The 14177-nt window shown below is 44.6% G+C and overlaps 1 protein-coding gene across 1 annotated transcript in view; it reads right to left on the bottom strand.

Annotated features, from left to right (window-relative positions):
• The window catches only part of LOC139822218 (unconventional myosin-XV-like), a 40498-nt gene that overhangs the window by 11686 nt on the left and 14635 nt on the right, over positions 1 to 14177 (bottom strand). The window contains exons 7-26 of the mRNA XM_071793830.1: positions 13502 to 13786; positions 13217 to 13394; positions 12806 to 13084; positions 12267 to 12596; positions 11855 to 12142; positions 11617 to 11774; positions 11010 to 11387; positions 10419 to 10762; positions 9826 to 10294; positions 9548 to 9750; positions 9203 to 9474; positions 8894 to 9070; positions 8102 to 8552; positions 7067 to 7863; positions 5724 to 6202; positions 5375 to 5653; positions 5082 to 5293; positions 4797 to 4992; positions 3651 to 4623; positions 3281 to 3523 (exon numbers count right to left, since the gene is read on the bottom strand). Of these exons, the coding sequence (XP_071649931.1) occupies positions 3281 to 3523; positions 3651 to 4623; positions 4797 to 4992; positions 5082 to 5293; positions 5375 to 5653; positions 5724 to 6202; positions 7067 to 7863; positions 8102 to 8552; positions 8894 to 9070; positions 9203 to 9474; positions 9548 to 9750; positions 9826 to 10294; positions 10419 to 10762; positions 11010 to 11387; positions 11617 to 11774; positions 11855 to 12142; positions 12267 to 12596; positions 12806 to 13084; positions 13217 to 13394; positions 13502 to 13786 (6991 nt within the window). The remainder of the gene's footprint in view (positions 1 to 3280; positions 3524 to 3650; positions 4624 to 4796; positions 4993 to 5081; positions 5294 to 5374; positions 5654 to 5723; positions 6203 to 7066; positions 7864 to 8101; positions 8553 to 8893; positions 9071 to 9202; positions 9475 to 9547; positions 9751 to 9825; positions 10295 to 10418; positions 10763 to 11009; positions 11388 to 11616; positions 11775 to 11854; positions 12143 to 12266; positions 12597 to 12805; positions 13085 to 13216; positions 13395 to 13501; positions 13787 to 14177) is intronic.

Here is a 14177-nt window from a genome sequence, read left to right as displayed (position 1 = left end):
AATTGCAATTGTTTTATATAACTATAAATGACTCATAAATAGATTTATTTTGTCTAAATTTTGCTGCAGTTCATAAATTTGTATCATAAAATCTATAGCTTTTTTTAAATCTCGTCCAGATAATACTTTCCTTTCGAAACACTTTCCGTTCGAAAATGCTTGCGTTTTTTTTTATTTCAAGAAATCGTTGAAGAAAGTTCCAAGTTTTCGAAGACTGGCGTTCGATCGAGTGTCGAGTGTCGAGTGTCGAGAAACTCGAACCGATATCAGTCCCCGGAGAAATGGCACTTTCTCACTCCGCGTTCTTTCCGTTTCTTTCAGAGCGACATTTTTTTCGCACGCGGAAGAAACGAAATATTTTCCGCGATCCGGATTGCGTCGCGAGATTCGTTTCTTCTTTTTTTTTCCCCCCTCGTCCGGAATTAGAGAGACCGCGGACCGGTCGAGCGATAGCGAACGCGGGGGGAAAACACTTTTCCTGCTTTTACGTTTTCTATTTACTTGCTCTTTCGTTCCGCAATTCTAGCCGCCACGAGATGTCACGTGGGGGACACGCGGAATGCGCGCGAGGCAGTGAAATTGAAATTGTTGTCCTCCACTTTGCGCAACACGATGCCTATTACTTTAATGAAAGGTGTTTGTTGGCTCCGGGATATTTGATTGGACGGTCGGCTCGGCAAAGACAGCGCGATTATATCGAACCTTTATCCGCCAAGCATCTCCACTATGCATGAGTATTTTTATCTTCCGCAAATTTCTTTCACATATAAGGATTTTAGTATTTTTCTGATTAAGAAAAGTCACAAAAGTTTTAAAATTTAAATAACAGAACAAATATTTAACTAAAAACATCTCCCCAGAATTATTGATATAATATAAACATATATAATAAATTACTTTATCTCGAAAAATTATCCTAACTCAGAAAATAAGTCGTCCGAGGATAATGTATAATAAGCCAACTCACTTTATGCGACAAGTCTCAATTATACAACTACATGTCAATTATATGTTTGATGCGGAATAGAAACGTTTATCCCGCAGAGCAGCGTGCATAACACCGTTGAAAAATGTGTTACGAAACGCGGTTTTCATAACTGCAGTAGCGACTTTCTTAATGGGCTTCAAAAAGGAGAACATGCAAATAAAAATTCAATTTTGAATGCTTCAACATTTCTGTGCCTTTGCTCAAGAATCGAAATTACAGGGGAATGAAGGGCGCGAAGGAGATTTGGGCTAACGTGGCAGAAAGAAATAATGAGCACCGTTTCGCATTAGCAATTCAAACAACTTCCGGTGTCCGTGTTGGCGTGAGGAGAGCAAGCTGCCGCCTCCGGTAAATACGAGTTGCTTGAACTGAGAATCGCCTGAAAGAAACCCAAGTATTCGCGCTCTCCTTCTTTTTTTTCTATCGAAACTCTCGTCTCGTGAAGAAAGATGCAGAAAATTGGAGTAGCTGCGTTATTCGACGATTAAGAAATTATCAGGCGGTTTAACTACTTTGCGAGATAAAAATACACTATTTTTGTCGCACACTTAATTCCGATATATAAGATTTTAATGTTCGAGTACTCTTGATTTCACGCGAAACTTATACTATTTCCAATTAAAATTAGTAATAATAAAAGAGAAATGTCAAAGATACAATGAAATTATCATTCCTTTGTAATGCAAAAAACTCTCCTCAAGAAACGCATTGGACAATGGGAGTCGCTATGCGACTAATTAAACCGGCTTTCTACGACTGCCGCGGCTGGTCTCCACGCCACACGCGATATACGTTTTCATGAATACCGAATCGCGAATTTTTACGCACGGCTCGCGGCATTCCTCCGTTCCGATCCTTTGACATCATTCCACATCTTTAGACGCCGCGAGGAAACACATCAGACTCGTCCGTCCTCCAACGTTGCGCGAAACGTTGCTGCACGCACAGCGCACTCGCGATTACGCGCGCAGCTCTTCTTTTTACCGTTATATAATCCGTAATGGAATTTTAAATTGCATGCATGCCTCAGTAAAGGTTTCGTTTATTCGACAATTATCCCGACTGACGGAAAACTTCAATCGAGGTATAATTGGGGGAAAATTACTTGATTGTCAACGACGTGAAAGTAAGATAACATTGAAAGAGTTGAGGGAATTGCGACACGAATAACGTGCCTTCTAGGCTGTCATTTATGGATGGTATTCGCATTCCTGGTTTTTAATACCAGAAACGTAATTATACGACACGTGTGACATTGTAACAAATCATCAACGAATGTCAGAGATTAATTGAAAATCCGATTCGACGGTTATTTGCCTTGTGCTCTCCAGCTTTCTCTTTCCCCGAAAGAATAACGATCTCGCCCGTGTGATTTAAGAGCGAAATCTTGAATGCACATTAAAATGTATCGGAATATATGCGTATATATCGAAAAATTTCAACAAGAATCTGCAGCAAGAGCTCCTCTCTGCATTCAGTCATCGGTATTCGGGAGAACGTCCGTCACGCTGAACGAATCGGCTTCTTGAATCGCGTGCGGCGACGATGCATGCAGGTGTATCTGATGAACAGGCGTAGCGCGTGTTATAAGAAATCCGATCTCTCCGTTTGCACAAGACGTAAAGACGAGAGTCTCTATCTCTCCTATTTCTCTCGCGCTCTCTCATCCGAGCGCAAAAAAGCATTCTGCGTTCTGCGGACTTAATGATTCACTATAAGGATAGACTCGATCTCGAGCGGCGTTTAAGACAGAGATGGAACCTTTACCTTTAAGAGCGGTTGCCTGCGTCATCTTTGACAGCATCGGAATGCAAAGATCAAAACATCCGAAAGATTGAAATCTTCTCTTTTTTTTTTGGGCAATGATTACGACGGAAAGAATACCGGTTCGCAGGGAATCCCCGACGGCATTCTCGCGGAATGTCGACATCGCGCAGTTTGGGTCGAAAAATGAAGAAGCGTAAAAGAATAGAGGTAGTATCGAGCGCGGCGTCCGTCGGCGTGATGGATCGCTGGTGCCGACGTTCTCCGATGGCGAAAAGGGGGAGAGATAAAGCGGGGAAGAATGAAGAGAGACGGCGGAGGAGGCATTGGCCAGCACATATGACCGCTCACTGGAAACGCAATTTACACTAGGCGTTGCCCGCGGATTGCCTCGTTACTACCAGGCTTGCGTGGCACATCTCGTGTGTGCCGTTATCATCGTTTACGCGGTCGACCATCGCTAATTGGTCGTGGACGAGCGCGCGATGGCTCTGACCGTCCGCGGAGGAGATACAGAGGACCACTCACCAGCCTGATGTATCTGCCGATCATCTCCGACAGCTGTGGGGCGCGATTCGTGTGCAGCGGCAGTCGGACACCCGACGCGATCTGCAGTACGCACACTCCCGACCTGGACGAATTCACGGAGACAATGTCCTCCAGCGGCAGGGTCTCCAGGATGATCAGGTCGCCATTTAGCGTGCGCTTGATCAAACGAAGTCCGTGATGCGACACCGCCACGTGTTGTGTCTCCGGGTGTTGAGGACCGATCTGCGGCAGGATTCAAATTAAGATTACTAAGAATGATGAAATAATTTTTAGATTGTTTTTCGGTCAGCGTTTATCGACCAACAGAGAAAGAATGCTTTTGAATTATTAAGCACAAGCATGAACTTACCGATACGGGAAATATTCGGGCGAAGTACAACGGCCACTGTTTCGCCATATCCACGATATTTTTCTTGATCGTGATCTTATGTTGCGTGCTCTGGAGATTGTCCAGGGTGACGCCATAGTTGTCCAGCATTTTTAGCATGTTCTGCCGGTCCTCCTTGGTGATTCTTATGCTGGAGGTCGCAAGGACATCGTACGCGACCTGGCAGAACACTAGGTGCAATGCCAGGGGGCTATTCAGCGTCTCGTTAGGCGCGAAAACCTCTTTCTTGACTCTCAAGGTCCACGTGACTCTGTTATACGTGAAATGCGCGTTGGAGGTTTGCGGATAGAGCTTGGTATTCACCACTTCCTGGACCTTCTCGATTTCCGGCTTGTCCGCCGGTGGTAATACCGGCTTGAGAAACTCCGGCCACTCCTCGATCTCGATCCTCTCCATCTTGTCGGTGCGGTGGGTTGAAGCCACGCTCGACCGTCTGTCCACGTCCCGATTGTTGAAACTCTGCCGCGCGACGGTGAAGGACTCCCTCGTATTCGGGATCACGCCGAAGTCGCGCGGCGATGGCATTCCGAAGCTGTCGCGGGATTTAGGAGACACGTCCCGGGTCATGCCGAAGGGATCGCGCTTCCCGGTCGATCCGTCGAACGCGTACTTGGAGTCAAAAAGCTCGGAGTTGAGGTCGCGGCGCGAGTCGAAGTTGGAGCTGCGATCGCGCACCGAACTCGCGAGATCGGTGCTGTCCTTGCCGTAGAAGTCCTTGGACTTGTCCTGAGCGCGAGCCTTGTCGAAGTCGTTTCGGTAGTCGTGACCGTCGCGCAAATGCTGCTGCGACGCGAAGATGTCGCGGCTTTGACTAAACATCTGATTCTTCGGGAAGTGATCGTAGGTCTCGGAGTCCGGAGACGTGCGGAAGGAGTCGCGTGTTTTCGGCTCGATCGGCGCTGGCGGAGATCGCGGCTGAGGCACACCGGATTGGCTGGAACAAATAATTTGCCGATTTTGTTGTTTAACGCGAAATGCATTTGTCATATGTGATAAAACAAAATCTTCTCATATATCTCTTGAATTTTTTATTTTTTTCAAGGATTAAAGTGTTTGCTATTTTTAATTTAAAATAATTCCCAATAATGTTTAATTTGATGCTGTTACCTGTTACTGTACACACTGCCGCCTCTTGGACTCGGGGGCTGCGGCGGCGTGACAGGCGGCGGGGGCGGAACAGGCCGTTCCATTCTCTCGATCTGCGTTCTTACCACCTGAGCTTGCGTCATCATATCGGTAGTGCCCTTAGAAGTAACGCTCTGAGTGTCATCGACAGTGGAAGCATAATCATCCCACCTACCACCTTGAAATTCGAATTTTTCGATTAGATATATGTCTATACCTAGTTATGGCAGTTGTGGCTTCATAATGCACGACAAACGATCTAATTACCCAGTTGTTGTTCCAACAAGAGCTTCCTATTATCTTCCAACCGTTTAACCTTTCCGTCCTCTCGCGGGAGAGCGGGTTTCTCAGCCGTCTTCGTGGATCTCACGCTATGATTCGCCGTTACTTTCTCCAATCTCTGCCTCATCTCCGAGCTGAGTTTCAACTTCCCTATACTTCCCGGCGACGGCCTCTGCGCGCCCACTTCCAAAGCCGACCTGCGAAAGAATCCGACAGTTTGCATCATCGCTCTTTTCAGCTCGATATAAACGCCGAGAAAGAAGCGCGATGTTAATTACTTCGATTTCTTCTTCTTCTTCTCCCCTTCTTCTTTGTACCCGTTCTCGTGTTTTGCCGCGGTCGCCGATGGATGCGCGGACCGATCTTCGTTACTAACGATGTTCTCAATCTCGAATTCTTCCCATTCGACACCGCCTTCCGTCGCAGCTTCACCATTGCCTTGGTCGTACTCCTGATACTGCGGCGTTATCTTGCGTTGCTGTTGTTGCTGACGCATCTTGAATTCTATGAAGCTATCCTGTCCTTGATTCTCGTTCGAATCGCTAGGCGGTGGCCACCTATCGAGATAAAAAGAATTAGTCGCCTGGATTAGCGATTTATTGTCAATTTGTTGGATCTTGAACTCACCTCCATTTCCCGATACGCACTGTCTTCGCCCTGCCGTACGGATCGAGGAACGGTCTAGATTCGGAAGGATCGTGAGATTCCAAAGGTGGAGGCATCGGCGGGGGCGGTGGAACACCCTTGTTATTGCTCAAACTTGAAGGATTGCTGTCAACGCTGCTCTTCCGGTTCTTCAGCTCGCTGAGTACGTTAGTAAAGTTGCTCTGTATGTTACTTTTGTTTAAATTGGCTCTCTTCACGTCCGTCTGTGCCGATGACGGCTTCCTATCTACCACTTTTCGATCCACGCTGATCTTCCGCGCGTAATCGACGCTCGTCTTCCTGGCGGCCTCAGCATTCTTTCTGGGCGGACTCTGCGACCGATGAATTTGAGCCTTTACCGTCATCGTTTCCTGCCGATTCGTTGGAGTGGAAGTCAGCAAGGGGGTTCCCCGTTTCTCGGTTGACCATAATTCGCCGTCGTCGGGTTCTCTAAATGAGACCTAATCCAAGAAAGATTAGATTAGAGAGTCCTCGATTAATTTGGAAAATTATTTACAGCAAGGTGATTTGCAGGATTGATTTAAGATAAAAAAATTTATTCGGAAGAAAGCCGCGGCGATTTGACGAATGAGACATTGTTTGATCAGGTTGGCCATAATCCCGAATATCTTCCTCGATTTCTGCTAGATGATAATATGTACACGATATTTCCGTAGCCGTAGGAAAGCCACAAGGTACAGCGTAAGTTAGTTAAAATCAGTAGATACCTTGGAGCAGCGTCCGATAGAATCATTGGGCCCCATATGGGCACCGATTGAGGGGGCTGGGGGAACAAGATTCATGCTTGAGGAGCCAGCGGGTAACACCGTGCTCTGGAAACACACACCCCATACCGCAGTGCGGCTCAGAGACCCATAGGATATCGCCCGGAACGACGATAGATTCGTTGAGAGTTAGTTTTCACTAAGCGTGCATATCGCCGATTTCAGTTACCGATGACGGATCATCGAGTTAATGATAGTTAAGTGACCGTGAAATATGAGAGCCGCGATGAACCTCTTGCAACCGTGCTCGACATGCAACGTCTGCCTCTGATCGATTTACCGTGATTCAATGTTCGGGAATTCAATATTATCTGTTCAAATAATGTAAATCAAAAGTATATTTAAAGAATTAAGCATATCTAAAATCTTAATCTAGAAGATGAAAAACTCTTCTGGATAGATTGTGTTCAACAATTGTAGTCTTAATTTGAATCACGATAAAAGATCAATCCATTAATCATCCTGTTAAATCACTTGAACCTCGGATATTAGACTTTGTACAGATTTCTTGCCTGATATCTTTCTTTATTAATTTCTTACCGGTTGCTGTGTCGAGTTTTGCGGGCTTTGGACCAACAACTGCTGCAGAGCCTGATTCTGTGCTAGCAGCTGCTGCTGTATTTGAATATTCTGCGCCATTGCACTCTGCAGGAAGGCTCGCTGAAGATTCTGTTGGTACGCCGCCATGTCGTTGCTCTGTCCGGGCGGTGAATTGGGGTACTGTGGTAAGCTAAGCCCTTGCATGCTGTAGATCGGAATGGGCATGAAACTCGCGCCCATGCTCATGTTGGTATTCTGCGTGGAGGGGACCTGCTGTGTAGGGCTAAACATGGGCATCATCATTGGCGGTGACATCATGCTCTGCGCGATCGGACTGAAGTTGAAGGCCGCGTTCTGATTAGGGATGTCCATATTGCCGCCACCTTTGATCTTTTTCGATAGTTCGCTCGCGCTGATATTTACATTTTCGTTTCTCGCTATCATCTCCTCAACGAAATCATCGACCGTGACTATTTTGGTAGCTCGACTGTCGATTCTCTGTAGATTCTCGAGAACTGTTTGGTCGCCGGGTGGCCTAGTGTCATGTGAACCTTTTATCGAAGCGGCCAAACTGCGGGCATCCGACAGTTCGTCAAGATTGCCGTCCAACACGGGCATAAAGAGCTCGTCCAGAAACTGATCCACGTCAGAAGCTTGACTGGGCACTCTCACGCGTCGCACGTGCGACGCCAAGGAAGGCGCTTCGCTGGTGTCGGACATGGCGGACGATTTTACTCCGTATTCACTCTTCTCGATGTAAGCGCGACTAGACTGGCTTCCCGGCAGCGCGCGTTTGCCTGTAAACGCGAGAGGAATAATCAATACGCGGTCGATACGGAAAAATTGGGTTGCATAATTGCCAACTTTCTCCACGATAGAAATTCTCTAAGTAAAATACGTCTTACGTAATTAACAGCGAATTATCGTTGACGTCATGACGTAATGTGTATATGCTATAAAATTTTTTTAAATCCCTTAAAACATGATAAAAAAATAAGATAATAAGAAAAATGAGATTTCTTCCCGATGACTTACCAGGATATTGCGACTTGATGAACCTGGTCTGCGACCTTATGTAGCTCTTATCGTCCTCCGATCTTCCAGTTTGACTAACGGACTGAATATCCGGGTATTCAAAGTCAATCGTGAGATCCTCCTCCTCGATGTTGGGCTCCGTTGTCCTTGTAACCCTGCTGTACTTCCTCTCTTGCGTGATATCAGTACGCGTCATGTATTCAACGTTACTGACCGCCGGAGTTTCGCCTATTCTTTCCAAACTGTGATACCGTTCATTCAACTTGGACGAAGAGAGCCCGAGATTGGCGAGTTTTACCGGTGAAGATATGATTTCCGATTGAAGTAAATTGTCCAAACTTCGGCTACGCTGCTTCTCCTTTTCGAAATAGCGGTCGTTCAAAGCGGATTTCCTCGACAAACCCATTTCCGTCGTGGTGTCCAAAATGACCTCGTGCGATTGCTTTCGTATCTGTATGTAATATGTATCATATTTCTAGACTTATTTGGTAAAAAAATTATTTATTAAGTTATTAAATATAGGATTGAGAGAAAAAAACAAATAAATATAAAAACAACACTCATACGTAAACGTTTAACTAATATAAAATAAGTGACTTTTAATATTTCTTAACAGAAATATAACAAAAACATATTTTTTAATAAATTTCTTAGTTTACGTAATTATCTTAGAATAATTGGATGTTATAATTTGATTTAATATATCTTGAAAAAAAAATCATGTATTTAAGTAATAGTTAAATTCTTCAATTGCTTGTAAAAAATCACAAGATTAATTGAACTAATACATACGGGTGGTTTTACAACGGGTGGCTGCGGTGGAGGAACTGCCGGTCGCCTAGGTACCTGAATCTCTAACTCAACAGGCTTATCAATTGGTTTTGGCACTGATTTTCTTTCCAGAGGCTGGAAGGTTTTTAAGATAGGAATTTCCATTTCTTGTTCCAACTCCCGAATAACTTGGACGTGCTGGAAAAAGATATTCTATTATTTACAATACAAAAACAACAATTTAACAGCCATTACTTCCATTCTATTGCATTCTCAAGTTCATTATCCCTTAAGAATCCTCTATTAAGGTCGACGCTAAAATTTTCTTACTTCTCGTTTCTTTATGGATGGCAGACTGTTCTTGCGCTGCTCCAAGAACATGTGCTTGGCGGCGGGGAAAGCTGGCGCCAATTCCATCTCCGAGATCAAGTCCAGGACGTAGTCGAAACCGTTAGTCTCCGTCACGATGGCGTCCGGGCCGTCCAGTTGATTCCAGAGCGTGATGGTCCAGCCGGTGTTCTCCACCCCGTGGTTTCGAACCGCGAGATTGGCCAACTCTTCGCACGTGGTCCAAGAATCCATCGCGCATGTAGTTGTCTCACCTATAAGAAAAATTATCGATTACAATGGAGTTTTCATGGTAGCACGCTTTATTTTTGCGAATTCGAGATTTACCGTCGTAGAAACCAACGTTGAGCGCCATATTTACGCGATTTCTGTTAGCCCGCCATTCTAGGACGCACGGCGGATAATTCCTAGGCACTTGGTGCACCGTCTGCTGATTATTATTCATCATACGGTATACCGTTCTCTCGCCTTGCAGCAATTTGCGTTGACAGTAAGCCTTGTAACCGTCGTAGGCGTGATCGGAGACGTATCTGATTAAAGAATATTAATTAGAGATAATTGTAATGATGTATCGAGCGTCCGGTGTGCAACAAAAAGACACTTACTTCAGAAAATACTTGAAGAGCGTGGCACTGGGCTGGAACGCCGACAAGCAATTGGACAGCAGCAGCCATCCTCTCTCTTTGTTGGCGTCGTTCTCGTTCTTCCAGGTTTGATTCGCCAACTGGCACAGTATCTCGTCCCTCAGCTTCTCGTTCACGATGCCTTTGTTAACGATGTAGTCGCCCAACGCTTGTTCACGTTTGCCGTTGAGATTACTCTCATTCATGAAGCGCAATATCATTTTAAAGATCATCAAAGAGTCCGTGTAATCCTGATCGCGAGCCTTCGCTAGGAACGGCGTCTTAATCGGCTCGCGCTTCATCCCGAATATGTGACTCTTGAAATAAATGTTGGTGAACTTCGAGAACTGATACTGATCGATGTCGGGCGGCAGATTGTAGGTGTAGTTCATTGGGATGACTTGGCCGACGACCTTGAGGAGATTTCGTTCGGTGTGCGTGGGTTGCCAATCTGGAAATTACAAAAATATATATAATAATCCAAAGAATGATTTGTGAAAAATATGAAACACGTCTGAAGACTTGGATGAGAGTTTCATGATATTGTTTTAATATTTATTTTGGTAAAAACGTACCATCGAGTTTGCTGTAAATAAAGGCTAGTTCTGCGGGAATTTCCAAATGATTTACACCGGCAACAGCTCGCGAGGTCCTTTCCTGTTCCTCCCGTTGCTGCTTCGCTTTCGCTCGCTCCTTACTGGCTCTCTCGATTTCCGCTCTCTTCACCATCTCGTCCTTCAATATCTTAAATGTCTCTCGTTGCTTCCTACCTCTGTACAGTTTCTGCGCCATCAGAACGCCCTTCTTCATCGCACGGAACTGCTTACGTTCACGGTAACCGCGATACACCGCTTGTATCAGAACTGTGCTCCGAGAAATATTGAGGAATCTTCTGCGTGCCAAGAAGCCTCTTGTGTATCTGCAACAGAAACCGTTAGAGCGACGTCCGGGAAAGGTTCACACATTTATTCACATTAATCTCACTATTTGTAAAAAGCAGCTGTAGTGAAATAAATTGAAAGAATTTATTTCTGTGAGACATTTAATCGTCACAGAGAATCATGTATATATTATATAATTAATAAATATATGTTATATATAAATAATATAATTACGAAATTATATAAATATTCTTCTGCATCTTTCTTGCATAATTTGACACATACCTCTGGACTGTGATGGCCGCTCTCTCCAGAATCAACGCTCTGTTATATTCTAGGGCTCTCTCCAATGATTCGCGTAAAAACACTCGTGTAAGTCCGAGCTGATACTGCGACTGCGCCTCTTTCGGAGCTGCTTTGTCCAAAATTAATCTGCAGAGTTCCTTGTTGGGCGCTCCCCTAGGCAAATGCGTTGAGACAAGATATCGATACCGATCTACAAAGTGCCCGAACAGAAGGCGAACTGGGTAGCCAGTTTTCCTGATGCGGATCGTCTCCAGCATGCCCGTGTATCTTAATTGTTCAAGCACACAAGGCATGTCAAATTTCATCGGTGCCTTCTCGGTGTTCGGCTTGATGCAACGAACAAACCATGGATTACATCTGCAAGCAAAAACTTTAACTGTAACTGTAGCCAAATCATGACAGTAATAACTGTTACAAAACTCTAAGAGATTGATAAAAATGTCAATTAAGATGTTTTATTTAAACCTATTAGAGATTTTTAAAATTATTTACTTTAAATTATTAAATTATTTTGTCGAATTAATTTACATTTGCAATTTTTGTAATATTGCACGACAAATTTATCGTTTGAACCTGGAATGCTTACTGAGACATAGATTCTAAGAGTTGCTGAAGACTATCGTGAAATCGAGCCGAAACAGTCGGGGTTCTCGGCTTCATGGTGACAAATCTGCCATTCGGTTTGTTCATAGTTTTATTAGCTTCGTGAGTGTTTCTGACATGCTGGAACATCTTGCTAACCATCTGTAATCGTCATGACCGTGTTACCGCATTACTGTAAGACTCTTCCAGCCTAACAGCATAAACTATAGATACGAACTCACCGAAATCTTGCTACTGATCAGCAACTCGACTACATCCGGTCTCAAGGTATCTCTGTTCTTGTCTAAAAAGCCCTCCACATTGTACCAGACCTGTCCGGCGTAATGCCTGATCGCGAACTCGGCGGAGTTCATTCTTGGCCTGGAATACAGTTCGCTCAGCGCGTGATTGTAATGGCATTTCTCCAGGAAAGAAAGATCCGTCGCTTTAGGGAAGTTACTCTCATCGTCCAGCAGGTGAAGAATACCCACCGGCTTTTTCGCGATCAGGTGGATGACCGGCAAGTTATCCTGAAAGCAGACGAACGGACAATCAAATTATTTCTACGACTCACGTGCTTATGCTAGCTTATGCTAACACGTTTCGCGAAATTTTTATGCTACGAAACAATCATATTGCCCAAATAAACCTCACCGTATAGTTGATGGTAGTCCAATCGATCTTCTCCTTCGCGTACTCCTGTTGCTCGAGCTTGAAGATGTGCTTGTTGAAATAGAACTGCAGATTCTCGTTCGCGTAGTTGATGCATAGCTGCTCGAAACTGTTCTCCGTGAAATTTTCAAAGCCGAAGATGTCGAGGATCGAAATGGCGGCCGTCTGCTTTGTGCCCTTATAGACGATATGGTTGACGCGCGCGACTAGCCACGAGAAGAGCGAGCTGTATAGCGCTTTCGCGAAAGCGTCCCTGGCATCGAGGGCTTGGTCAATATTCAAAGCCGTGAAGACTCTCTCATTCCGTGCTTCCTGCGACGATAAACAGACAGATTTATGTCTTGTTAATTTGATGATAGTCGGAACAATAAGAATGTTTACTAACAGATATTTAAAACCGTCGTAAACTTGCTTTTAAACATCCTTATGATGTCTCCGCGACGTGTACATGAATTATGGATTTAATCGTAGATTCAAGAAGATTCAAGGAGTGAAAGATGTGTACCGAAGTGAAAACTTACTGTCGTCTTGGTAGTGAGTGCTCGAATGATGCCATCGGAATTTACTTGAAGAAGGTGCGCCGCCCAGCGTATTTCAGCGTCGGAACCGACTTCCACGCCTTCCTGGCCGTGCCTCATTTGCTTCCGGTGAAAGTAAACGTTCCCCAGATGCAGCACGCTGGCTAAAATCTTGAAAATCGTGTCCTGTTCCTCGGACGAGAAGCCGAGGACCTGCATGGCCGACAAGAGCGCCTTGAAATCTTGCACGTCGCTCTTGCCATCGATCTCGCAGTTTCCACCCTGGAACAAATGCGGAAAAAAACTTTAATATTATTTCATTATTATCTTATTATTAATTTTGCGATATGACTATCCCCTTTTCTAAGCTGAGATGCAGGGATTTGTTGTACGTTCGCACGCACATGCACATACCTGGTTTAAATAAAAATACTTGTCCGGTGTAAGCAGGCCGTATTTATCCCTGAGTTGCTGGTCGAGTCCAGCTAGAAGTTCATAGAACACGTGGTAGTTCCTCTCCTCCGAAGCCTGAGTTACTATCCTACTCTTTTCTAGAAGATATTGCGTTATTCTACCGCCTATGATCGCGCCGCTGAGAAATAGAAAAAGTGTTGTTTGCGTGATGTGGCCACCAACAGAATCGACGAATTTTGTACTTCATTATTCTCTAAAATGTATATATTTTTAAACATTACTCACTCTCTGAAGTGAACCTCCAGGTATTTCCCGAATCGACTGCTATTGTCGTTCCGCGGCGTTTTTGCATTCCCAAAGCTCTCCAGGAGCGGCGTCGCTTCTAAAATTTGCTCGGTGACGAGATTGTTCGGCGCGCGATTGACGGCCGCGAGATATTGCATCACCAACTTCGTAGACTCCGTCTTCCCCGAGCCAGACTCGCCGGAAATGACGACCACCTGATTGGCACTGGAGTTATTGGCTGCAGTCACCTGACTGTACGCGGAAGAGCCCACGGCGAATAAATGCCTGCAAAATCGAGTAAAATGGTAAGCAAGACTTTTTCAGACGTAAGTTGATCAAAATACGACCTAAGTTGCAAGACTTATATATAAAAGCGAGATAAATGTAAAGTAATAAATTAAGTATTGTTGATGTCTAAATAAATCGTTTGCCATCGACAAAACATAGTCTTGACACAGTCTTTACTTAATTAATGTTTACTTAATCATTATAGTCAGTATTTAATTTCGTCTTAGCATTTTAGCATTTTATACAAAGTTCAAAAAATAAAGGAATTAAAAAAAATGTATTTTAACCCTCCGTCCCCCCCTGGGTCTTTTTGGGCACAAGCGAAATTTTGAGTTTATGGCTCCCCTCCCAAAAAATAGTTGTTAGTAGTGAGAACTCACTCGCCAAG

This window comes from Temnothorax longispinosus, chromosome 11, assembly GCF_030848805.1.
Source record: "Temnothorax longispinosus isolate EJ_2023e chromosome 11, Tlon_JGU_v1, whole genome shotgun sequence".
Lineage (NCBI taxonomy): Eukaryota > Metazoa > Arthropoda > Insecta > Hymenoptera > Formicidae > Temnothorax > Temnothorax longispinosus.
Note: the sequence above shows the minus strand (reverse complement) of the source record. Positions and strands in the feature narration are given on the sequence as shown.